The sequence below is a fragment of the Falco punctatus genome (assembly GCF_963210335.1).
Source record: "Falco punctatus genome assembly, chromosome: 10".
Lineage (NCBI taxonomy): Eukaryota > Metazoa > Chordata > Aves > Falconiformes > Falconidae > Falco > Falco punctatus.
In genome coordinates this window covers 34,951,047-34,975,815 of record NC_137590.1, presented here as the reverse complement: position 1 = coordinate 34,975,815, position 24,769 = coordinate 34,951,047, and the positions used below count along the sequence as shown (strand labels likewise).

General features: G+C 41.8%; 1 protein-coding gene across 10 annotated transcripts in view; it reads right to left on the bottom strand.

The window, feature by feature from the left end:
- Positions 1–24,769, bottom strand: part of TSPAN4 (tetraspanin 4) — a 443,427-nt gene that overhangs the window by 44,328 nt on the left and 374,330 nt on the right. For all 10 annotated transcript variants that reach the window (XM_080405636.1, XM_080405637.1, XM_080405640.1 and 7 more), the window contains one exon: positions 15,336–15,410. In XM_080405636.1, coding sequence (XP_080261762.1) covers positions 15,336–15,410 — 75 coding nt within the window. The remainder of the gene's footprint in view (positions 1–15,335; positions 15,411–24,769) is intronic.

The window sequence follows — 24,769 nt, the reverse complement described above, 5'->3', positions numbered from 1 at the left end:
CTCATCACTCCTTTCACTGGGGGCTAGTTTTTAATCGCCTTAAATTACTTGGGCTGTCTGGCTGCATTCCTGAGGATAGAGGGACCAGAGAACAAATGCTGCCAGGAGAATCCCAAAACAGCCATTTCTGCCACAATTTGCGTAATGTTTAGAAATAAACATTACTCCCAGCTTGGGGACCAACCATATTCATACTCATCTCTGGCAAAGAGTACAGCCCCTCACTCAATTCCTTCATCAACAACTCCATTCTTTGATCTGGCACGATGGGGGAAGATGAAGCGGCCTGTGCTCCCTGAGAAAAAAGCAGCAGCATAAAACCTTCGCCTTCCCCCCACCTAACCCTGCTGCCCTGAGTCCCTGACTGTAGATGTCAGGCAAGGGAACTCGAGTGTGTCCCCCCGTCCCCCCCATAAGGGCTGTAAAGGAAGACCCTGTGGGTGAGGCGAAGCCACAGAGCACTGTGGGATTGGTTTGAGGTTTCTTCTCTTGTTGCAAATCAACAAATTCACTTCCAGATGCCACACATACTTCTTAGGAGAAACCGCTTTATCTTCAGGAAAGACCCATCCAGCCACCCTTCACAAATCCCAAAGCCCTTCCTGTATATTCCCAGACAGCCCAGACCTGGGTAGGGGTACTGATACATTCAGAAAGCAAGGAACATTTCCAGACTTTTCCTGGATTTTTGAATTAGAAGGTGGGTGGAAAGCTGATTTAATTTCCTATGTTATAAAATGCAATTCACATTCCATTCCCCACTTCTATAAAAATCTGCTGGGATAAAAGACTTGTTTAATATATTCTTCCATTTCAGCTTGACATGGAGGACCAGGTGAACTGCTAGCTCCTGATGAACAAAAGAAAGTCATCCAAACCCATATGCTTATTAATACAAATACATTTTTACCTGCCATGCACAACCACATTCCAAAGGGATATGAGCCAAAGGCTCAGCACTGTGGCCACAGGACACAAAAAAGGGCATGTTAAGATTCTTCAGGAATCCTTCCCTTGTAAAGCTTGTTGCTGTGGTAGGCGGTGCACTGCTGTACCACCATACTGCTGTTCAGTGTCATTCTGCCTCAGAGATGACTTGCAGACATAAGAGGGCATTCGGGGCACCCCACTTCACATCCCAACAGGTCTAATATTCATGAAGTGTCAAAATTCAAGCCTCTCTGAATTATCTTAAAGTGGGACACACCCAAATCATTCTCGGCTTAAACACACTTTTTTATTATGCAGGATGTAGTTAACTGTTAAATCTCATTTTCCTTTAGCATTAATTTTTGTCTTCACCAGATTCCACAACCACCACTTAAAAGAGCACCTAAAAGTTGCATAAGAACAACCTCTGTAACAAGTGTCAAATTCTTGCCTACTTCACTCCACTTATCGCCGTTCAATCAGAACACAAGTTGTCTGCATGCAACCTAAAATTCCCACTGGATAATTGTTTCAAGGACAGAAGATGAAGTGATCAGCAAGTCAGAACTGACATGGGGACATCTCAACGTCCTCTTCCCTTGGAAGGTTAGAATAACCAGGGGGTACCGCAAGCTTTCAGAGATCAGAAACTTGATCCTCTTAATTCATGCTCTTTAAATTGAGGATTCATAATGTTAAGCTGAATGAGGCAAGTGAAATAAGTGAAGTGAAAGAGAATAATTGTGTGACTGAAGAAACATGCTTCAAGTAGTGCATTTTATGCTCTCATCAGCTTCGTTCCCCAGACCCCAAACATGCCACTTTGCACAAAAATCTATATAGAACAGGACTCCTTAACCCTTCTCTAATAAATTAAATTTATCTAAAATTTCTTTATAATTATATATAATTATCTGTAATTCTATATAATTTCTCTATAAATTTGCATTAAAATTGTTTCATAAGGACACATGGAAAGGGTTCGTTCGTCCACCTTTAAACCTGGCTGTTAGCACCTACCTGATAAACAGGACATAGCCAGGACTACATCCAGGCAATTTCACACCAGAACATGCCACGAGCCTCTCCAGAGTGTCACACCAGCCTCACAGGGAAGACTTGCTCTCCCAGGCACGCAGCTAACAGGTCCATTCCAAATGGCCAGCTGCTCCAGTGGAACATTGCTCAAAACATGTCTAGAATGGGCGGAGGAAAGCCTTTACATCAGAGAAGTGCCTTCGTATTTCCCAGGTCAAGCAGGAGGTTTTGCATCTCAGAGCCCGATGTGAGCTCCTCAAAGTAACGCTGACAGTTCTGTGGTGTTCTAGGAGCTGCCCCTGGATCAGAAGACAGAAGCCCAAGGAATCCAGAATCTGACTCCTATGGAATCTGCACAGCCCACCAAAGGTATGGAAGTAAAAAGGCACAATATCCATTTTACCATGCATAGCACTAGCTGTTCCTTGTGGGATGAATATAAAAACATAACCATATCTCATCACAAAATCTAAAAATGAGCATGTGGAAAAGGGACATATTAAATCCTAAAAAAAGTCCAGCTCAATGTGGAATTAGGTCTCTTCCTGCTGCCCCCTTAGCAGTTTGATAGCAAGTACATTCCAGGAATTCAAAGTAAGTACTCAAAAAATGTCATTTCAACTAAATGACAGTGAAAGGCTAATTGTAAAAGCCCTAATTCCAGTAAGTATCACTGAGAAAAAGCTTTAACTTGCATATTCACCTTTAACTCCAATATTCTCCTTTTGCTTAATCACTGCAAGCCTATGGCATGTAGCAGTGGGAGCATTTATCATTGCTAAGTTCTTGCCATTATATGCATTCAACAACTAATTACAAAGCAAAAAATATGAAGTAAAATGGGTGGTAGACACACGGATTTCAGATACAGTCAGTTCCCATAATTTCTGTGACAATGGGTGACTGGCTGCAGCAGATAGCCAAAATTAATACCCAGAATGAGAAAAAAAAGGCTGAAGCGGGAGTGTAACAGGCACACATTTCATCTGCTCCCGAACATATAGAGCCCTGCCGACCAGCACGTGGGCTGCTGTTCTGCCAGCGCAGTGACTGGAAGTACTGGGCAAGAAATGGCAATAGCATGCAAGACAAGAGAGGACGCTGTCCCACTAGAGAGCAGTGGAAAGTTCATCAGCACTGGAAAAGAGCAACCACCACTCCCATCTTCAACATGGGAAGATCCAGGAGCTACAGGCCTGTCGTTCTCACCTCAATCCCCGGGAAGATGATGGAGCAACTAATCCTGGAAACTTTTTCAAAACCACATAAAGAACAAAATGATGACTGCAAGTAACCAGAATGGATTTTTAAAGGGGAAATCATCCTTAATTAACAGGATAGCTTTCCACAATACGGTAACTAACTCTGTGGATGAGGGGAGAGCAGTGGATGTTCTGTTCTTCACCTTGCCTTTAGTACAGCTTTGGACACCTGTGGCTCTGCAGAGGAATACCTTGGGGTCTTGGTGGACATTAAGTTGACCATGAGCCAGAAGCACACTCTTGTAGCAAAGGTGGCCAACAGCATCCTGGACTGCATCAGGAGAAGCACTGCCACCATGTCACAGGAGGTGATCCTTCCTCCTCTACTCAGCACTGGTGAGGCCACGTGTGTGTCCAATTCTGAGCTCCCCAGTACAAGAAAGAAAAGGATTTACTGGGGCAAGTCCTGCACAGAGCTACAGAGGTGATGTGACTGCAGCCTCTTTTCATACAAGGAGAGACGGGTCTGCTCTGCTTTGGAGAAAAGAAGATTCAGAGAGGTTCTTAGCAATGTGTATAAGCAACTGATAGGAAGGAATGAAGAAGAGAGAGTCAGACTCTTCTCAGCAGAGAAGAGAGGTCACCGAGATCACAGGAGGCAACAGGCACAAACTGAAAAGCAGGACGTTCAATCTGAACACAAGAAAAACCCCTTTTTACTGTGAGGGTGGTCAAATCTCCAAAAGGTTGCCCAGAGAGGTCGTAGAGTCTCTATCTGTGAAGATACTCTCAACCCCACTGGACAGAGTCCTGGGCAGCCTGCTGTAGATGTTCCTGCTCAAAGAAGGGGTTGGACTATCCAATCTCAAGAGGTTCCTTCTAACCTAAACAATTCTGCAATTCTGTACTGTAGGCAAAGGTGCTGCACATTCATTGAGAACACTGATGGCAAAGCCAAGCTACTACTCCAGAGATTAGAGAAAAAAATACCCACAGGACTCTAGATTTCATTAATTTAATTTCTCTTGGAAATGCATAATTTTTCTGCAGCCAAAGTTCAACCAATTTCTTTGCAGACAGCAGCACCCCCCGCATTCTGTACTGCAAGATTAAGACATGATGCTAGGGAACCAAACTCCCTGATTATTGCAGTTGCCATGTGGTGAAATCTCCTATAGCACTGTAATACACCATCTCACGCTCAAGTGAGCATTATTTGGATCACCATGTGGGAAGGAGGTTTCAAAAATCCTAAAATTAAGGATAATAGCTTGACTCCATGGAAGGCAACACACAGCTCCTGCCGGCTTCACTGGGGCCAGGATTTTACCCTATAGAAAGTGGTAACTCATGTATTCATTCTGTGCTGACACCTGATACTATATCATGCAACTAAACCCCTAAATGGCTTAAAATGGATGTGGCAAAACTGTGCTATGCAGCAGCAGAGCGCCACTCCAGAGTCCTAGTCTTACTCACCTGTCTCTCACTGATGCTTTTACATGAATAGAGTTGGAAGAGAGAAAACTTATGATAGGCAATCAGAAAAGCAATGCTCATCGTTCAGTGCTCTTCTGTGATGACAGCAGTTACTATGAAAGAGCTGCCTGAAATCAGAGTCAAAGACAGCACAGCCAGGTTTCCATTGAGAACACCCAGCTGTGGGAAGCCACACCTGGCCACTGAATGGCACCAGCAAGGGCACTCCACTGACATTTACTTAAATGCCAGCCTGACCTCAACACATTTCAAGGTATGCAACACATTCTCCTCCTTCTTTCTTCAAAGAACTTTTTTTTTTTTTCCCCAAGCTACCTGACCTTGAAAAAAAACATTGCTTCCCTTTGTTTGAATGTATTCAAGCTGCTTTTCTGCAAACTACAATACATTCCCTATTCATTGAAAAAAAGGCAGACCTGAAAGAAATCTGCAGGATGTTTTCTTGTGCATGTATGTTGTATAGAGAGTACTGTTGAGTCTCATCACATTTTTTAAATATCCTTTCAACAATTTTGATTAATTCAAATCTTATTGCAACTTTTTTGGTACTGAATTTTTGAAACTAAATGTCTTCTGTGATAAATCTAACAACATCTGGTTTTGAATCAGAATCTTTTTCTCTTACGTGCTTTCTGAATTTCCACTTTCAACATTCTCTAAAGACAGTTGTTTTCTTAAATATCTTCAACTGATCTTTTGAATTGTTTCCTTTTTGCTTCATTTACATAATTCACCAGTTTTTAACAGGGAATTGTTTGCACTTCAATATGCCCTTCAAGGTGACCTCTGAAAAGGTTTCCTAAATGCTGAGGTTAGGGCTTTGTCAACAGAGGCAGCATCAGCACAGCTGAAGATGATGACGTGTTGTTCTGCTTTCCTGTGGTTCAGGGTGGCAAGGTGCAGATGGCAAAAATGTCTGGCAGAGCAAGAACATCCTTGGCTTATGGCAGTCAAGTGCAAAATGGAGTAAACAAGAAAATCAAAACATATTGTTGTGTATTAATTCAATAATCTATCACAAACTCATTAAGAAATTGTATCAAAGACAATTAGTAGGAGGGGGAGTGTAAGTAGATGAATGAATTTCAGCAAGAAAGAACTGAAGCTATAAGAGAATTCTCTGTTCTCAAGGATGCGTCCCTTGCAATTTAAAGGCATAGAAGAGGGCACACAAAATAACTGCAGTGCAACAAAGTGAATTACGATTGCACCAAGGTTAAAACAATCTTTGTACATGCCTCATTCACTGCTAATGCCAGGATACTAGCAAAATTGTGTTACACTACCATCATCCAAATTATCAGAGGCACTGAAAGCATCAAGCAGGAAATGTGTGCACTCAGAAATGGTAAAATACATTTCTCTCTCTGGTTCCTGTTCAGATCTATCCCTTTCCACAAAACCTACTTCTGTCTCTTCCAGCTCAGCCGTTTCCTATTGTCAGGTCAATCACTGATTTTGGTGCTTATTTGTAAAAAGATTCAGGGAGTCGAAGATCCCAAATGATTAAACATAGTTAGTTCATATTAAAGATTATTGCTGATATACCTGATTGCTGTTCTACTGGCACAGACAGTAAAAGAGCAATCCGATATTGATTACCATTGATTGGTAATCACCATTGATTATGTTGGGTTAAGTCTGTGAATACATTACAAGAGGTACAACGGCTGGTACCTAGAACGCTTGCTGCACCTCCTTCCTACAGCTGAACTTCACAGCAAGGACTCAGCCCACCATTAGCAGCTGGAAAGACACCACCGCCTTGCAGCACAGCAGGATTTCCAACGCAAAGCTACACTATCCAGTGGATGCCTTGTACTTATCATGGAGTCTGGGTAACATAAAGCACCTGAACATGATTTGTAGCCTTCAAGTCAACATACCACACTCTAATAGAACTCAGAATTAGTAATGGTTTAGAGCTGCTGACCAACGGATCCATCTTTCCTCCTTTCAACTAGGAGTCATTCTGTGCAGACTGCCGCTGAGTTAAATAAAAGGAAGGAGCTGAAAGAACTTTAGCTGCAAATTACACCTAATGAAGTGGTCTACCCACCACACTGTTCTTCAACTGCAGCTGACAAATCCAAGACAAGGACTGTACACTGTTGGCCTGCTTACAGTCTGATGACACAAAAAAACATCTTCCCCTCTCTTTTTGTATAAGTAAAAATGTTCAACATTTAGTTTACTGTCATTTTCTGATGTTGTCTGAAATACATTGTGACACATCAAAAATCTTCATAGAATGAATAAAAAATGTGCTGTCTGTTTCAATACAGCATCTCAGTCATTCTTCTGCATTTGATGTTGCCTGTATTTAAATGCCTTAATTATTTATCGCCTTTCTAAAATACTTTTTTTCTCTTTCTGCTATTCTTCCCTTTTTCAAATAAAATTGTATAAAGTGCCTACCAGCAGCTAGAACAGATGCAAACCTGGGGGCCAGTCACCAGGAACACTTGTGCTGATCAGATGTATGTAAACCGGTGGTGTTCGCTTGAGTTCTATCAGCACGGAATAGCAACATGCATTCAGTCCCTGATCCACCTGGGTATTGAAATGGCTTACTTGACCACAGATGAGTCACAAAAAACCTTGTCCTCTGGAATAGTAAGGTCCCATTGCATTCCTTCAGACACGAAAGCACCAGGTGTTTCCCAGGAGACACCGCACCTTCAGGATTTAGCCTTCAACATCACTTCTCCCAGTCAGCAAAAAGGGAGCTGAACTACTTACCACTTGCAACATGCTTTAAGATGCCTGGACAAGAAACATGCAGTTGTGCAATGTATTTAATAACCACCATTACTGTATTCTAGAGTTTTCCTTCAGAGAGGCTGGCCGAAGGACCTGCACTACTCATATTTTGTCTATGAAACCCGAATCTTGAGACACAGGCATGGGAAACAAATCATCGTAAAAATGCTCCCACAACAAAGATATACTCTGATGTGCTCCTGGGATTATGAGTTAACCTCTAATTAGGGATTAAAAACCAGCAAGAAGGAAGCCCAGATAAATCTCTTTCTGTCGTAGGCTAACTGATACATTGCCAAATATTTATTGGGAGACCCTCAGATGAATTTAGTAATGTCAGGAAGTAGAAGATAGATCTGGTGGGCTTTATGCCAGGCATAATGGCAGCAGCAGCTGTGATCGATTCATCTGCACAGATCTGGGAATTAATCTCCCAGTCAGCCAGGTTGGAGGTCAGAACTGGATTTCTCTTGAGAAAAAACACTATTCCAAAATGTGCAGCAGGACAATATGAAAAATACTGTACTCATTGCAATATGAATAAAAATCCATACTGCCTAGGATGAGACACGCACATTCATCTCCATTTGTGAACTCAACCAAACTAGGAAGATACACGGCATAAAGAGCTGCCAGGCTACTGCATTATCTAATCTTTACAAACAGCATTTGTGTTAGGCATGGAGCTTAATTTAGGAAAGTTTGATTTTCCTTTCCCTGCACCCATTCCCTGGCTAACACTTTATTCAAGGAATCAATTAGGCCTTGATCAACCATCGATCAAGAGTTCCCAATGGGGAGGCCTAATGCATTTTATCTGCAGTTATCGTTCCTAAATAACACCTATTTCTGAGCATGCACTTAATTCTTTCCATCAATGCTATCCTTCAACAATCCTGTTAAGAGCATTTTGGAGGTGCATGTTCAATCAAATCCTCCTTTGACAAATGAATTAGTAAAACTGCTGGGATTTCCTTTGGTGTGTTTGCTTTTTTTCAGTCACACAGGCAAATAAATTCCATCCCCTTCACCTCCTCCTGCCTAAAAAAAGGTTAAAGTGATGTGTTGGAGTCCAAGATACTAGACGGAAAACTGTTCAGAACAAATAGAAAAGATAACCAATAATGCTTTAAAGCAAACACTCATTATTTTTCACTAAATTCCCAACGGAGCGAAAGATGTGATGCATCTTTACAATCTCCAGAATTTTGCATTGTCATTAGCATTTCCCTAGCAATATTTTTTGTAAAGGAAAGACACAAAAGGTACACATCAACTTTGACAAGACTTCAGTATATGATCAGAGTCAGTTACATGGATTTAAGCATGTACTCAAGTTATCTGCTGAATAGGGACAGATTTAAACCTATGCCTGAATGCTTTGCTGAAAAGAAGCCAAAACGAATTGGTTATAATTAAATTCTTCTGATGAAATGTCTGTAGCTCCCTATTGTGTGACATCAGTACTGAAATGCTAATAAACTAGTTAAAAATAAGCTTATTACCAAGTAAAATAAACCACAGGGACACTTCTGTCTTTTCTGATTTTCTATCACCATTTATGTAACATTATTTTGCATTAGAGAAATAAAATACTCGACCAGGGCTAACACATCAGCCTCACAGAGCAGTAATTGCAGCGCATCACAATCCAGGAGAGGGTCTATAGATCCCTCCACATCCGCCTGCAGTGCTACTCCTGTTAGATGAGAAATCGCTTTTAGCTATGTCAGCACTTATGCAAACCCCTCAGCCCAGAGCACTGCCAGAGAGATGCCACATGCCAGCAACTGCTCAGTGCACGGAGAGCTCTTTTAGAAATGGAACAAATGGAACACTAACTGAAAAATAAAGCGGTAACACACAGGCTGCTCAGAAACCACTGCGTACGCATACCAGGACCTGCACACTCTGAAGCATGTTAACGTAGCACATTATGCAGAAGTACCACAGAGAATTAAAAACAGCCTTGTCCCCTGGGAGCCTTCTGCACGCTGACAGTACCCACATGCTGTTCTGAAATGCCCCCCGCCTTGCACAGCAGCAGGAGCAGCTATGTTCACTGTGGCAAAGGAGATGCAGGGACCCTATAGTTGTACCAGCACTCAAAAGTTTCACCAGTAAGAAGTTTTAAAACATGCGACAGTGGGACAGTGTTGGCAAAGTGAAATGCTGATGAAGAAACACTGGTAGCACAGGCAGGCCATCTCACTGCAGCGCAGCGACCACCCCGCCGGTTCTGCAGGTCTTTCCAAAGCCTGTTGTTCTCCTGTAACTTAAGACCACCCATAAACCGCATACAATTTGGATGACCTTGTCTCTTCCACTTTCGCCTCAATTTCTCCATTTTCAAAGAGTTTAACACCACCTGCATGTGCACCCTGGGCAGCCCTGCGTGCTAGGCTGACTGGGAACACTTTGTTACCTCAGCAGACACCCTGCTCCACTGAAGCTCTGCCAAAAACAAACGTGGAAAACTTCTAAGCTCTCTGGACAGAAGCATGATGAGAACAGCTTCTGCAGTGATGTTTGAGCTAAACTTCCTTTATGAATAATTTCTTCAGTTTGATTGCGAACCCCTTCCTCACATTGCCGAGCGGCTCAGCAGCACCAGAGCATTTCTGCGAGCAGCTGCTCATGAGTGCAAAAGGTGGAAGAGATTCAGTTTTTCCACTTTGTCTTTAAAGCCAAATGTGAAAGAGGTTGTGAGTACCGAGCCGTACCTGAAATCATACCCACTACATTCACGTCTGCTGTCTCTAATCTGTATTGGACCAGGCAAAATATTAATCAGGAATTACAGTAATTTGCAAAACATTTTGAAAGACAAAACAAGAGATGCATCAATCTACAGACTATATTTTTTATAAGCTAGCAGTAAAAGCTATAGAGAAACTCATTACAATTTACTGCAACATGAAAAGGAAAGCATTTTCACACATCTCATGAAAAACAGAAGTAGCCATTATTTTTCAATCCTCTACCATTCTGTGGGCCATTTTCAACACAGCTAAGCAGGCATGGAATTTAGGCTGTAATTTTCACAGGGATACCAAGTGAGTTAATGGCCTAATCTTTATCGAAAATTCTGGTCTTGAGTTGCCAATAACAGTAACTGCTCCCATAATCAAATATCATAGTCAATGATCCTTCAGTGCTTTTGTTTCTTAAACTGGTTTATGTTACTCAGTTTGACATTTCAAAAAGAAAAGGAAAAAAAAAAAAACAACACATCATGGTGGTTTATTTATGTTCTTCCATTTGTGGGCATTAAATAGCAGCACCATAGCTCTGCCCATAAATCAGAAAAAATGCAGACATCTGAACAAACAAACCTACTGAAAAAAATCTTTTATTACAGCTGCAAAAAAGTAAATATGGATTATTTTTTTCCCTGTGCCTCCAGGAAAATCATCACAGTAAAAATAAATACAGATGCTAAAACCAGAAGGATTATACAAGTTAAAACTAGTGCAAGACCATGCATTTTATTAGCATAATTTATATTCTAGCAGGGTCCAATCTGGTGTTGAGAAATATAAGGAGTATCCAGCTTCTGATAGCATAGGGCCCTGCTGCTTTCTCTTTATCACAATAAAATTGCTAACCCTATCAGTACTCCATGGATCTCTATAAATACATATAGAGCCTCACACAGAAATTATCAACTTATAAAAGTGTAAAATGCTGCTTTGTATTAATGGAATCAAAATAAAACATATTAAAGAGACTATTCAAGCAATAGATGGGTGGCCATTCATGTAACCATTCACATGACTAGCAATGTCACTGGAGTCTGACCTGCTTCAAATGGGGGTGAAAATTTAGTCTGAAAAAATAGTGCTCCCAGAGTGATAAAAACCTGCCTTAGTTATCATAATCACAATCTCCTGGGCTGATATTTCTGCTCTCAAAAAAAAAAAAAAGCTACACTTTGGGAACTTGCAGATGAACATGCACAAACACCAGTAGGAGCTCCCAAGTCTCTCAAGTGCCCACTCTGAGCTGAAGACAGCCTAAGAACCAGTCACTCCACTGCTTTGGGAACAGCCAGGATGAAATAAAAACAGTATTTCTATTTTATTAAAATAATATTTTTCCTGAAAACCATCCTGTAGGAATGCATTTCCTCATCCTATTCCCACACAGCCCACATTTCACTTCTGCAGAAGTCCAGGGATTCATATTTTGCAATGTAACCAGCCAGGAAGTCTGGAGGAACAGCAAACGCTGGAGCACTGGCCCTGCCAAGGAGACCCAGTGCCGCTCCAAGCAGCCAGGCGCTACCCCTTCCCTTCCTCTATTCTGTATTTCTGAGCTTTCTCCAAGCCCCATCTCTTTACACCACTAGACTGCACAGCCAGTTCAGAGAAAGAGTTGCCAAGTCCAGGGCAGCGTTTATCTCGTGAGATCGAGATAAACATGTCTTCACAAAGACATGGGAAGACGACATTCTGCAGCACAGGAACGGGGGCTGCGGCCAGTTCATCACACGTGGTCTCTGCCACTCCTTCCTCCTCAGAGCCAGGACTCCTCACACATCCTCCTGCGGGGTCCCTCCCACGGGAGACAGTTCTCCATGAACTTCTCCAACAGGAGTCCTTGCCATGGGCTACAGTTCTTCACAAACTGTTCCCATGTGGGTCCCTCCCACGGGGTGCAGTCCTTCAGGAACAGCCCGCTCCAGCGTGAGTCCCCCACGGGGTCACAAGCCCTGCCAGCCTGGGCTCCTCTCCCCCGCAGCCTGCTCCAGCATGGGCTTCCCAGTGTGACAGCCTCCTTTGGGCATCCCTCTGCTCCAACAGAGGGTCCTGCTCAGACTGCAGGTGGATGCTGGCTCCACCGCGAACTTCCACGGGCCGAGGGGGACAGCCTGCCTCACCACGGGCTTCCCGGGAATCTCTGCTCCGGTGCCTGGAGCTCCTCCTGCACTGACCCGGGTGTCTGCAGGGCTGTTGCACTCACATAGTCTCATTCTTCTCTTCAGCTGTAATTTGTTGCGCTGTTTCCACCCCCCCACCCCCCCACCCCCCCCTTCTTATATCTGTTACCACCATCGCTGATGGGCCTGGCCTTGGCTGCATCGGACATGGGGAAGCTCCCAGCAGCTTCTCACAGAAGCCACCCCTGTAGCCCCCTGTCACCCAAACCTTGCTGCGCAAACCCAAGACAGGTAGTAACACTGCCCTGCTTTATGGGAAGAGGAGAGCATTGACTAAACTTCGTAGCAAGGGGTGAAGTATCTACTTCAGAGTTCCTCCACTTGACAAAGTAGAAGTAAATGAAAACTGCAGGGGAATCCATTATTCAACCTCTTCTCAAGGCAGAAACGGAAAATAACAATTGGCATCCATTTTATTCTGGGAAGAATTTTACATGTTCATACACTCTTAATTAATAGAAGGCTAACGGGTACTCAAAATACCTGCTGAGCTTTTTTTTTATTTTTATACATATACACACACAAATTATATAGGAGCCCTCAAAGCCTTAACCTGCAGAGTTTTTTTCTGCTTTTGCACACAGAATTAATGTTACTTTCTTTCGACATGCAAGTGTTAGTGTAGATCATTCCTTCACTGATTTTCCAAGGAACGGCATTAACTGAATTACTGTGGTGCACTTGTCTGGAATAGCTACTTTCCCATACCAGTACGTGCGGAATACTGTTTTTTCACATCAGGAATGCCAGAACACAAATTCTAAGCATATTGTATGAAAATATTAGTTTTAGGCTGCCGTTTTATTTGTTCTGTAGGCAGAACTGTAAATGTAACACAGAGACAAGCTATCGATTTCCTCAGTATAAGACTATGGATTTAAAGTCATACAGGAATATTAAGAGCCTCAAATTTGATCATCCGCAATGCACAGACTATAGCAATTTCTTAACTCGGTAAAACTGCCCTTAAACTGGAGCCCATGTTTGAGACTGGTTTGATCTTACAGACAACTGTCCTGTACCTCCTGCACCAACCCACAGCGTGTGACTCAGAGAAAGTTAAATTTCCTGATCTCCTCATGAAGAGCAAATAAAACCCACTGCAAACCAACACACTGAAGGAGGGAGGGAATAATTCCTGACACATTTTCCACTATTTTTACTTCTGAAGAGTGAGGACCAACACTCCCTGTGACACACTTGTCAACATAACAGTACTGATTGCTTTACAAATAAAAATGTTTCACTGTTTTTTTTCATTTCCTCCATACCCACACATCTATCAAGCTATCAGCCTCAACAACATCCACCAACAGAGAATTCAAGATGATGATGTGGAGCATAAGAAACATTTCTCTTTTAAAACTACTCCTTAATATTTTCAAGTATTTATTCTGTGTTCAGAAGAGGTCTTTAGTATGTCATTATTTTAGAAACTGCTATCACTTCTCTTCTAAGATCTCTTAAGGAGAGGATCTTTTCCCTTTCCCAAACTGAATCAGGGTAGCCTGCCTCCCTCTTCATGACTGCTCTCTCCCACCTTTGTAGTGTTTCTAATCATTTCTGTAACCACAACTCAGTATTAAATTCACAGTGAGGCGAGTCCGTCAATTTAAACAATGACATGATAATATTTTCTAACTGATTCCCTTTCTAAATATAACCGAGTGTTGTATTTGGGTTTTGGAGGCCCGCTGCATATTAAGTAGATGCCTTTATTAAGCTGTCATGTATGACATGTAAATCTTTCTCCCATGAGCTTACAAGTATTTCAGAATCCAATAATGCATACAAGTAATTTTAAGTTGCCCCTTCTACTTTAATTACCTTGCAAGTTAATACCATGTACCAGCTACAGCATGCCATCCGGCAGCCTAGCACTTTTCAGTCCTTCAGAAGTGCACCTGACAATCACTCAGAGTGCTCACTAATTCATTCAGAGCCTTTCTAGAAAGTAATGTTGACATCTCACCCACTCCTTATCCAGGTTATTGCTAAATATACTGCATATAACGAGGTCTACGGTTAATCTCCATTGTATTTTGAGATTTTGTGTATTTATGTTTATTTTTATTTACTTTTTGCTATTTTACCTTTCAATTTCAGAAGAAGCTGTTGATTGGTCATGTACCTGATGACTGTTAATTCACAGCAAAATTTTACCACCTACCTTGTGATTTTCAAGCTCCCTTAGTCTTCAGTTGTAAGAGACACTGACAATTTTGATTGAGTAGGCAGGTTACACAGAATTATGCCCTTGGTTTGTGTCTATTCATGTTAAGATTTTTTTTGTTTGTTTTTTAGAAACATTATCTTAAGAGCAATGAGAATTCAAATAGCCAGTGTTGCCCTTACAATAGAAATACCAGGTAAGCACAGGAACAAAGGTCAAACATACATAAAATTTCAAACTGCGAACAAAAGCTTTGTTTATTAAACTTTTAAACATTTACCTTGGCTTACCACTAGAATCTAAGTACACATGTGCTTCAAGGCGCAACTTGGAAAGATAATGAATTGTGTGCCTTTGCCTGTGCTAAGGACACCTCTTTTATAACAACATTAAAGTGGCTCTTAAATTGTAAACTTATTTTTTAAAAATCCCATTCATTCTGATGGATGCCTCTTCCTACTTGTTCCTAGTAAGGCTCCTTGGCTTCTTTGCTTTTTTTTTGTGGGGGCTTTTGGTGTGTGTTTGTTGTTTGGTTTTGGTTTTTTTTTTTTAATGGCTGATGCACTTGGCAATATCTGTGACCTTGAGTTGTACACACGAGCAAGCAAGGGAGTCCAGTCCTGCAAGGCTGTTTATGCATTCTGAGAGAGCTCCTTCTGAGAGGGGTGTCTCAAGGAAGACAGAAGCATGATGTGCATACCAAGCCAAGTGCTTCATGATTTATTTATAGGGAAAAGGGGCATAAAAATTTGCTGAAGGGAAAAGAAAAATGAAGAATCTGACTTACCTTGTCAGTGTAGACGAAGAACAGAATCACAACAGTAAGCTCCAACAGAAATATAATTAACAGCATGATAAAAAACTGTCAAGAGAAGAAGGGACAGGGGACAAAACAAAAAGCAAAAACCATCAACGTTATTTTCAGCTTTTTCTGGATACACAAAAGTACATTCAACAGATCATGCAGAACGGGGAGAGTCATACAGGCAGCAGGGTACAAAGCTGCTGTGTTACAGCAGAACAGAAGGCATGCAACATGCAGGAACCGAAAAAACAGGTAAAGGACTAGTCAGGAAACACAACAGTATCTGGGCCTACTTATGGCTCATTCTATCACTGATTTCAGTAGAACCACATAAAACTCCACAAAGATCAGCCCCCCCCCCCCCCCCCCCCAGCAGGCCAGTGCTCTGTCTGACAGGAACCCTTCAGGACCCCTCCCCACCTAGGTTTTCTTTATTGTTTTCCCCATCAGATGTTTCCAATTAACAAGCTATCAATGAAATCCACAGCTTAGACTTCACATTGCAAGAGGAGGTAGCACGGCCCATAAACCATAAGATCATAGATCTTTTCTAGCAGAATTGTGGGAGGAGTCACAGGCACACCAAAAAACTTGTACACCAAGTTAGCTTTCCGAGCAGTTTTGGGTAGCTACTCAGATGACCCACGGGTTTCTACTGAAAGGGGCTGATTTGTACCGAAGACATCAAAGTGAAGTTGCTCCATGTCTTTTTTTTCCTCGTAAGACACGGAACTATCTAAAACCCAGTAGTCAAAAGCTCAAAGGAGTGGATAAAAAACTTCTAACGCAGGGATTTCATGTAGATTCTTTAAAGCCCTCAGCTCTGATCAACTTCAGTGAGAGGTGCTGCTGGCAATGCCATACACTTCCCCAAACCCATATTCACTGCTCTTTGTTAAGACGCTGGACAGGTCTGCAGCAGCGTCAACACAGTGGTTGCACTGACTTTAGAACAAGCATTATCAGAGCATTAAATGAAACTGAGTTTTACAATGATAGGTAAGGAAGAGAGAGTAATTGTGGAAACTTTTTAGGCTCAGGCAAAGGTCTTGCTCTTTGTTACACAAACTCCATATGCTTAGCAGCCTGCAAGGCTGGAATTCTAATACTGAGCAACGCTGACTTAATTGAAATCCTATCCCCAAGAGAAAAAAAAGGTTACCATCTCTTTAGCTTTAACACAAGGCTGCAAACCTATGAAAGTTTAATAGCTACAAAGCCTTATTAGAGCTTCTTCACTGCTTGGTAAGTCAAACCCAAACCTTTGAACCTATGGATTTCTGTGTTTGAATGGAGGGCAAGAGGTCAAGAAGAGGAAAATACCTTTCTCCACTAGTTCAATTACACTGTCTAGCAAACTCATTGCATTTTGCCCTGCAGGTCTTAAATTAAAGTTTATTTTCAAATCTTCATCACAAGTATCTTCACAGCTGCCTGACCCTAATATGGGATCCTATTACTGCCCAGTTTTGAATCACCAAACTCATTCACACTCGTGATCCAAGTTGATTTCCATATAATTACCATGCGATACTGGCCTTCTGTATGGCTTTGCAAACCAGCCTTGGCACAGCTTGCTTATTTTTTACATTTATGATTTTAGCCTGCCGCACAGCATTGACTGAAACAGGACAAAGCATATCACTCTTTGCAAAGATCCACAGACACTTTGCTATATTTTAATTGGCTGCGGGGTACTTTTTTGCTCATCCATAAAGCATGTTTTTTCCAAAATGTGCATGTGAACACCACTGTCTCCCTGTGAAATTCACTGGCATAGCCTGGAATACATTAGGCATTTTCTGTAACAAAGGACTCGTACCCATTATAAATAGTGATTGGCATTTCCTACCATAGGACCCCAATTTTGTCAGCTTATAATTTTGCCTCGTTTGTCCATGCTTATATATTGTGAGCTTGCTTGAGTCTAAAGGATAAAAGCTTTTGGAAGAACTCCAAAAATAGCACTTCAACTACTCCTAAGAATGAAGCAGGGCATGGTATGTTATTCTGCCATGGCTAAATTTCTGATGGCTTAATATGAAACCCTCTCACACTCTGGTGTTTAGAGCAGGGACCCGAAACAGAGTACAGCTCCATCTCAGGTATGTGCCTTTTGTCTTACCCAACTATGTGTGGATTTTTGTGGGGAAGTTACTAGCTTTCAGAAAATTGCATTTCACACATCCAGTAGAAACGAGAGCACTCAGCAGCTAAAATCTTCAAAGTCTACAACCACAGAAAGCCTGCTCACATCCTTCCCACAGCTCACGCATGCCCAGAAAACTCACAAACCATCCAACAGAGCACCTTCCCTGCTCCTGTGGTGCCCACACATGCCTGCAATGCCTTTCTGCCATCCTCTCGGAGCTGATGGCCTCCAGTCCCACCTCACAAGACAAGACTTGAAACAGTGGGTATGGCCAGGAACGGGAGTAAAATTCAGGGACTTATTTTTCCTGTGTTCTCAGGAAAGCTTTTCCTCCCTTCTTTGCACTCAGCAGCATAGATGTACAGATGAAGCCAGGGAGTGACTTTGCAGGAGAAAGGGGGGGCCTGGGGAAGAACGTTTTTACCAGTAGATGGGGAATGGTTTGCGTTAGGATGCGACCTGGCTACCAGTTTTAGAGAAACTGGACCTATAGGGAGCAGCCGATGAGGGCAGGAGGCAGAGGCAAGGCGTGCGCAGCAGCAGGGAATGCCTGTGCATGTGGACACCAAGGAGGACCTTCCCCTTCGAGAGGATGACAGCCTGTGGAGGATCCCGTGCTGAAGCCACGGAAAAAAAAAAGAGTAAGAAACAAAAAGTGGCAGAAAAAGGAAAACACCCTACACTGACCCCCATGACTGAGTACCATGTGCAGGGAGCGGACTGGAGACTGGCGTGGGGAGGAAAGGTGTCTGGAGGGAAGCTGGGGTGTTTTCTCAAGTGTGTGTCATTACTTCTCAATAGGAGGATCAGTAATAATAAGTTTAGCTTACTTGGCAATAAATTAAGTGAAATTTCATGACTCAAGAGTATTTTCCCCGCAACACCTGCTCTGCTAAATGCCCTGACCTTAGGACTGGAGCAGGTAGCTGTTGCCAGCTGTGCCACTGTGTCCAGCAGCAGAAGGCTGTGGGGAGGATCTTCTGGTGAGACCATGACAGTGCTCCTGCCTTCTTCAGTTCATACCAGAGAAACAGATATGGCAAGCTGTAAAGCCAAGCACTCAAAATTTAGGATATCTTAGAATATAAGTCTTCTCAGTGATGGTTACGTACCATGTCTAAGTCTTTCCCTACACAGGCTCAGAGGTTCCTCCAAGCTATTACCGATGGAATTTGGTTTCACACACTTCAGTTTTTGGAAGTCATACAGTGAACCAAAATTAATGCATGTTGTTCAGAAAGTCAGCGCCTAGATAAGTATGATCATGCCTTTTCTCTGTAGAAAAATATTTTTGTTTTTAAATAAAAGCTCTAGTTTTATCTACCTTACTATTTGCACTCATTAACAAAAAGTACACTGCTATATCACAGATAACTAACACACATTAGTAATCCCACAGTGTGCAGGCAGAGACACACACTGTATCTTTTATTGCAAAGATAAATCAGGTGATGTCAACTTCAAGGTGGAGGGTTCAAATTCACCACCTGGTAAAAGCTACAAGTACTTACATGTCAGCACGTTCATTATGCCCCTCTAAAGAAGAACCCTACCGGAACCCAACCCAATGTGTCAGAAAGGAAAAACTGAGGCTTCAGAGTGAGCTGGCTGCAAAGCACAGCCTGCACACTTCAGCATCTGATCCATCCCACTAAAGTGAATGTATGGACACATGCACAACCTGCTCCTCTGTTCCCACAGCACAAAGTTCACTTTCAGTTCCATCCTCAGTATCACCCCAAAGGGAATGATGCTCAGTCAGGAGCCAGAACCAGCTGGGCATATCCCATTCAAATTTAAAATGGAGAAACACAAGCCCACAGAAGGCTCGCAGCACCTAAACCCCACCACACCTGCTGGAATATCTCACAGCTCCTTTTCAAATGAATTATCTCACTGTGGTGATAAATACAAAGAATAAAAATGAGTTTTGCTTTGGTTCACTGGGGCTGCAGGCTGCTGGTATAATAAAGATTTATGCATGGAGAAACAACAATCCCAAAGCAAACCATTCATGTAAAACTCCATTAAAAAAAGATTAATCTGACCTTGTACAGAGAGATGCTTTACCACACTACTTGTCAAACAGTGGGATGCAACCTAGTAGAGGTTCACTGGAGAGGTTCCTACTGCACAGCTTTTCATAAATTACACTTGAAATAAACCCACAGAAGTTTTGGTGAGAAGGGAGGTAAGGTGATGCCTTTCTGTCTAGCTACCACTGCTGATTTCCAACCCTTAAGAAAACTAAGGCTAGTTTCTCAGCAGTTCTCTTCATATTCCACAAAGTCCATGACTTTCCCACAGGTCCCAATTAAAGGAGTAAAGGAAAAAAGAAAAGTATGCAATTGCTAGCAAGCCTACCTCATAGTTAGGCATCACCCTCATGATGTCAGAAAGAGAAAAAAAAAATCTATTTGAAGACATGTCAACTTGCAACTCCATCCCCACTGGAGCTGCACTGGGCTTTTGACCCACTGGTTCCAATTCATCCCTTCATCTGCCCTCTTAGTGGGATAATCAAGAACTGTTCCCTGCGTACATCACTTAGCACACATTTCTATCACAGCTTACAATGGTACAGAGCAACAGGTCTTATATTTTCTTCACAAACAAACAAGATTCTCTGGTTTCTCTGATGTTATAGACTCTTGCCTCTCTGCATGATGACTGAGCATCACATACTAATACACACAATTGGGCCTTTTGCTTCCTCATTGTCTCTCCTTCCCCAAATCTTCTCAATAGCTCTATCACGCTGCTCAAACTGCCCATCTCTCCATGTCAGGAGTAGCTGATCTTCTCAGTCTCCCAAAACCAAGTGACCAAATCCAATGAAAACCAATCTGTGATCATCTTGTTAGTCTCCTAACATTTTGCTATGAGACTGAACATGATATAACTGATGGGAAACTCGAGAATTCTGTGTTTAGACTGACTCCTGAAGTAATGCTTTTAGTTTGATGGGAGTCTGCCTCAGAGGGAGACAGTAAGATCTCAGTATGCCAGACCCTCTTCTCAACTTAGCTAATAACAGGAGACAGAAGTTTCTTGCAAATCCTCTGCAACACACAGCAAGAAAGTAGTAGGAAGACCCAAAAGTCAGCAGTATCTTTGGAACAGTTATACATTTCAAAACAGTTTTTAAATTCATGGCTTAGCAAATAATTTGTTTAGACCAAACAGTCTAGAAGTTAGCATAATTGACCTAAGAAACTGCACAAATAACTGCACAACAGTCAGCCTGTGCTGTGTTCCATCATGTAGTGCCTACACTGTCGATCTGTCTGCAAGAAGGACAGCGTATTTTCTGACAGAGACAATATGAAATAAAAACACATGAGTAGGTGGGTTACTCCTGTGAAAGAGTTCCAGCAAGCTAAGTACTTTGGGCCTGCAGCAGCTGCCAGGATGAAGACAAAAGAAAAAAAAAAAAAAAAAAAAAAGATTTACAGGCAATCTTTCCTCAATTTCATACAAGCATTTTGCCTTTTATTTAAGCTAGATTACCAAGTCCTCACTGATCAGCCTTAATTTTGATATTACGTTTCACTTCCTAATTAATAAGAACCTCAGGCAGAAGAAATTACAGAGAATTTGTTGGGCTAAAATCGCTGGTCTTCCAAGAGAACTCTAAATTCATAGCCTGGGAGGGATCTTAATTTCTCTGCCTGGTCCTAATACATAACTTACATAACTCTGATCCGTATCAAAGATTAGTCCAGCTCTGGCTGCTAGAATACAGAGTCTCTTGGAATCACAGAAACATGCAGACTGGCAAAGACCTCTGGCGATCGTCTGGTCCAACACCTTGCTAAAAGCACAGTCAAGCAGATGAAGCTGTGCAGAGCTGTGCCCAGCTACCTTCTGAGCATCTTCAAGGATGAAGATGGACAGTCATCTGCAACCTCCATGGACAGCTTTTTCTAGTACTTTACTATCTTCATGATAACAAAAATATTCCATGTCTCTAACTGGAATTTCCCATGTTGTAACATGTCTGCTACCTCATCTGATCCCTGTGAACCCTTCAAAAACCTGTATTTTCTTTAGACACTACTGTAAGGTAGCTGAATATAGGAATAAAATCTCCTCCTTGCTTTAACTTTTCAAGACAGAACAAACCCAGCTCCCTCAGTCTGTCCTTGCCCATCACGTGCCCCGTAATCATCATGGTGGCCCTCTGTTGGATTCCTTCCCTTCTGGTATGTACGTGTCTCTTCTACTGAGGAGCCCCAAAATGGGCTAAGCGCTCCAGATGTAGCCTTGCCTTATTGTGGGAGAATGTGTTACTCTTTCTGAGTGTCAAAAAATGTAAGGGAATGTGGGATTTGGTATGGCCTACAAGTTCCCAATTCTGATTTAAGACAAAGGCACATATTAAAGTACAGGCTCTCCACACATCTGAAACACCTCTGCTTGTTCTGATCAAAAGGAGAAAGTCCTTTATTTTTGAGTTAAAAGGATTATCAAATTATGTTACTGTGCTTTAGGCCTAAACTATCTGCCAAAAAGATATTTAATTGATTTTTAGATTATAATTTGATATGAACAGAAATATCATTAAAAAAAATCACAGCATATTCTGCACATATGCTGTCCTGCAGAGAAGGTTCTTATCTTTAATAATGAAGGTATAAACAGTATCTCTCTTTTTTGAATAAATGAAGTCCAACCTTTACTTACAAATTCACAGTGCTCCACTGAAGTCAAAAGAACTTAATGGATATTATAGTAGCCACACTTTACCAAGCTGCCTGAAAGCAAAGAACTTTCCTTGAATTGAATATGCTCTGTAATTTTCCCGCTCAGTTATCATCAATTATATTATTTATATTAAAATAATATCTAGTAGACTGAGTGGAGATGCCTCATTACTATGGTTGGCATTGTCAAAATCTTGTATCTTCCCTGCAGAAGTGCAGGAACACCAGTGCCTAACCACATTAAAACAGATGCATCAACAAACTGAGATGCCTAAAGCTGAGCATGAAAATGGGTAATTGACAGAAGTCCTGAAGGCTATAAGCTATTGCCAAATTTACTGCATGTTCCACACTTTGAAAAAAAAATCAAGCCAGTATGAAAAGTCAAAATCCATGCAAGAATTCCCACTGAAGTGCTGGAAAACAGAACTCCACGTACCGGAGAACCACCTGCTCTTTATAAGGATCCTGTACCTGCTTTCAGGTACCAATGCATGCCAACATTGGCTCCGGCTTTCTAGGCAGAGCAATACAAAGATCATCCCCAAGCATCTTAAAAGGGTTCCTAGAATAGCTTTTTTTATTACATACTGGTACATGACTTCCACAGAATAAAAACTCATATGGTACATATTTTATCAGCACTCAAAAGAAGAGGAGGGGGGGACAGGGACCAAAAAACCCCAACTTTCTTCCACCTTTGAAAGCAAAAGTGTTTAATGTATCACTAGCTCTCACAAGAAGTTTGATTTAAAATAATTCCCAAAAGGCAGCATATCTGATATATTAATAGGGAGTAGGAACATTATAAAAGGCTCGCTTCGATTTTTAAAATTTTCTTTGATTTTCTTTTCCAAAGAAGTGAGCAACGAGAAGAGAGCAGAAGAAAAAGTGAAATGGGAATTGTACTCTCATGTTAGAAATAACGTCTTCTGCAGCCTGGAAGACGCATACAGAAAGAGAAAGAGCAATGAAAGAAATGACAGGAGAATGCCCAGGCAGTAACAGTAACTGGATTTACAGTCAATAAAATCCCAGTCTATTGACCTACCACGCAAACTTCACAACAAAAGGGGAAGGGCATCTTGCCTCCATCAGGTTCCATAACAGTGGATTCTGATTCCTCATCCCAGTACCAAAGTTTTTGCTGACACTCGGTTTGAATTCTCCTTTTGTTAGTTCCATACCATTGCTCCTACTTAGCACCCTCTTTAGCACCATGCATGCTTCCTTTCTGCCCACAGTATTTAGACTTCGTTAATATTTATAGACTTATGTCCCATCTGAGCCCCTTCTCTGCCATGCTGTGCATATTTCGCTCTTTTAATACTTCCTTGGAAGTAAATCTCTTTAGTCTCCTTATTATTTTTTTTCCAGCATAAAAATGATACGTTTGCTCATAAACTCTAAAAAGGCAGTAATGTATATGAGCAAACTTATGAACAGAAACTCCTTTATGGAAACAGCATGTATCTAAACTTGGTTCATCAGCTATTATTCTCTAACAACCTTAATGGTTAATTCATTGTGATTGTGACAAAGTTGTGCATGCTTTATGCCTGCTGGGTATATATAGTACAGCTCTGTTTATGTTTGGACTATATTTTTTATGAATGTGTAAAAACTCCTGCTGATCAAGAAAGCTCAAAGAAATCTGCAGTAATTATTTCTGGGAAGATATACAACATGTGCTGTTTTAACACATGAATAGTGTTTCATTCTAGTCTTGTTACTGCTTTCAGTTGGAATCCTTCAGCCTTACTGCATTAGTGAGAGTTGAGAGACTTGACATTCCTGTACTGTGTCATAGGATTTTAACCGGCATTTTGTGGTGTTTCTAGTCATTTTCCATCTTCTCCAAAAACTGACTCAAAATCAATGAAATGTCATCAAATATTAGCCAGGTATCACTCACATCAACAGTAGGTGGGTGGAGGCCTATTTAACAGATTGCAGATTATCATTCCTGAGCACAGATAAAGGTCTCGCTGGCCTCTGACTCTCTTGAAGGGTTGCTTCATCTTCTCTGCAAACGTAGTGCACAGGTGTGATGTGGTCTGGTGTCAATCTTTATCCTAGTCAAGACAAACTCATCCTACTTCTGAAGGGTGATGCAGCTGAAGAACTAAAACATTTGACTAGCTTTTACAAGTCCCTGTGCCACATCATTAATAACAAAGCAGTTGCTTATGGAAATACCAAATACAACTAAGAGGCTCTGGCTTGGGGTTAATCCAGTATTCTCCATCTGTGGCAAAGACATGCAAAGTTAATTACTTTCTAAACTTACATCTTCTGCGCGGACTTTGCCATCACCTCTGTATGTAGTAAACGGAGCTTCTTCCCTGAATCTATCATTCCCGGGATATGTTTCTTGTCATCTGGAGCTCCAGCACCAGGCAGCTTGACAATCAGACAGTTTGGTTGCCTCAAGAGGAAGAGGAGAGCAGCAAGTGGTCCCCACACACCTGGCTTGGGGAGCAAGCGAGTTGGCAGGGCTAGCTTCACATTCATGTTCACACCTAACATCTGGCTGGACCCCAAGTGCTGGGCAAACT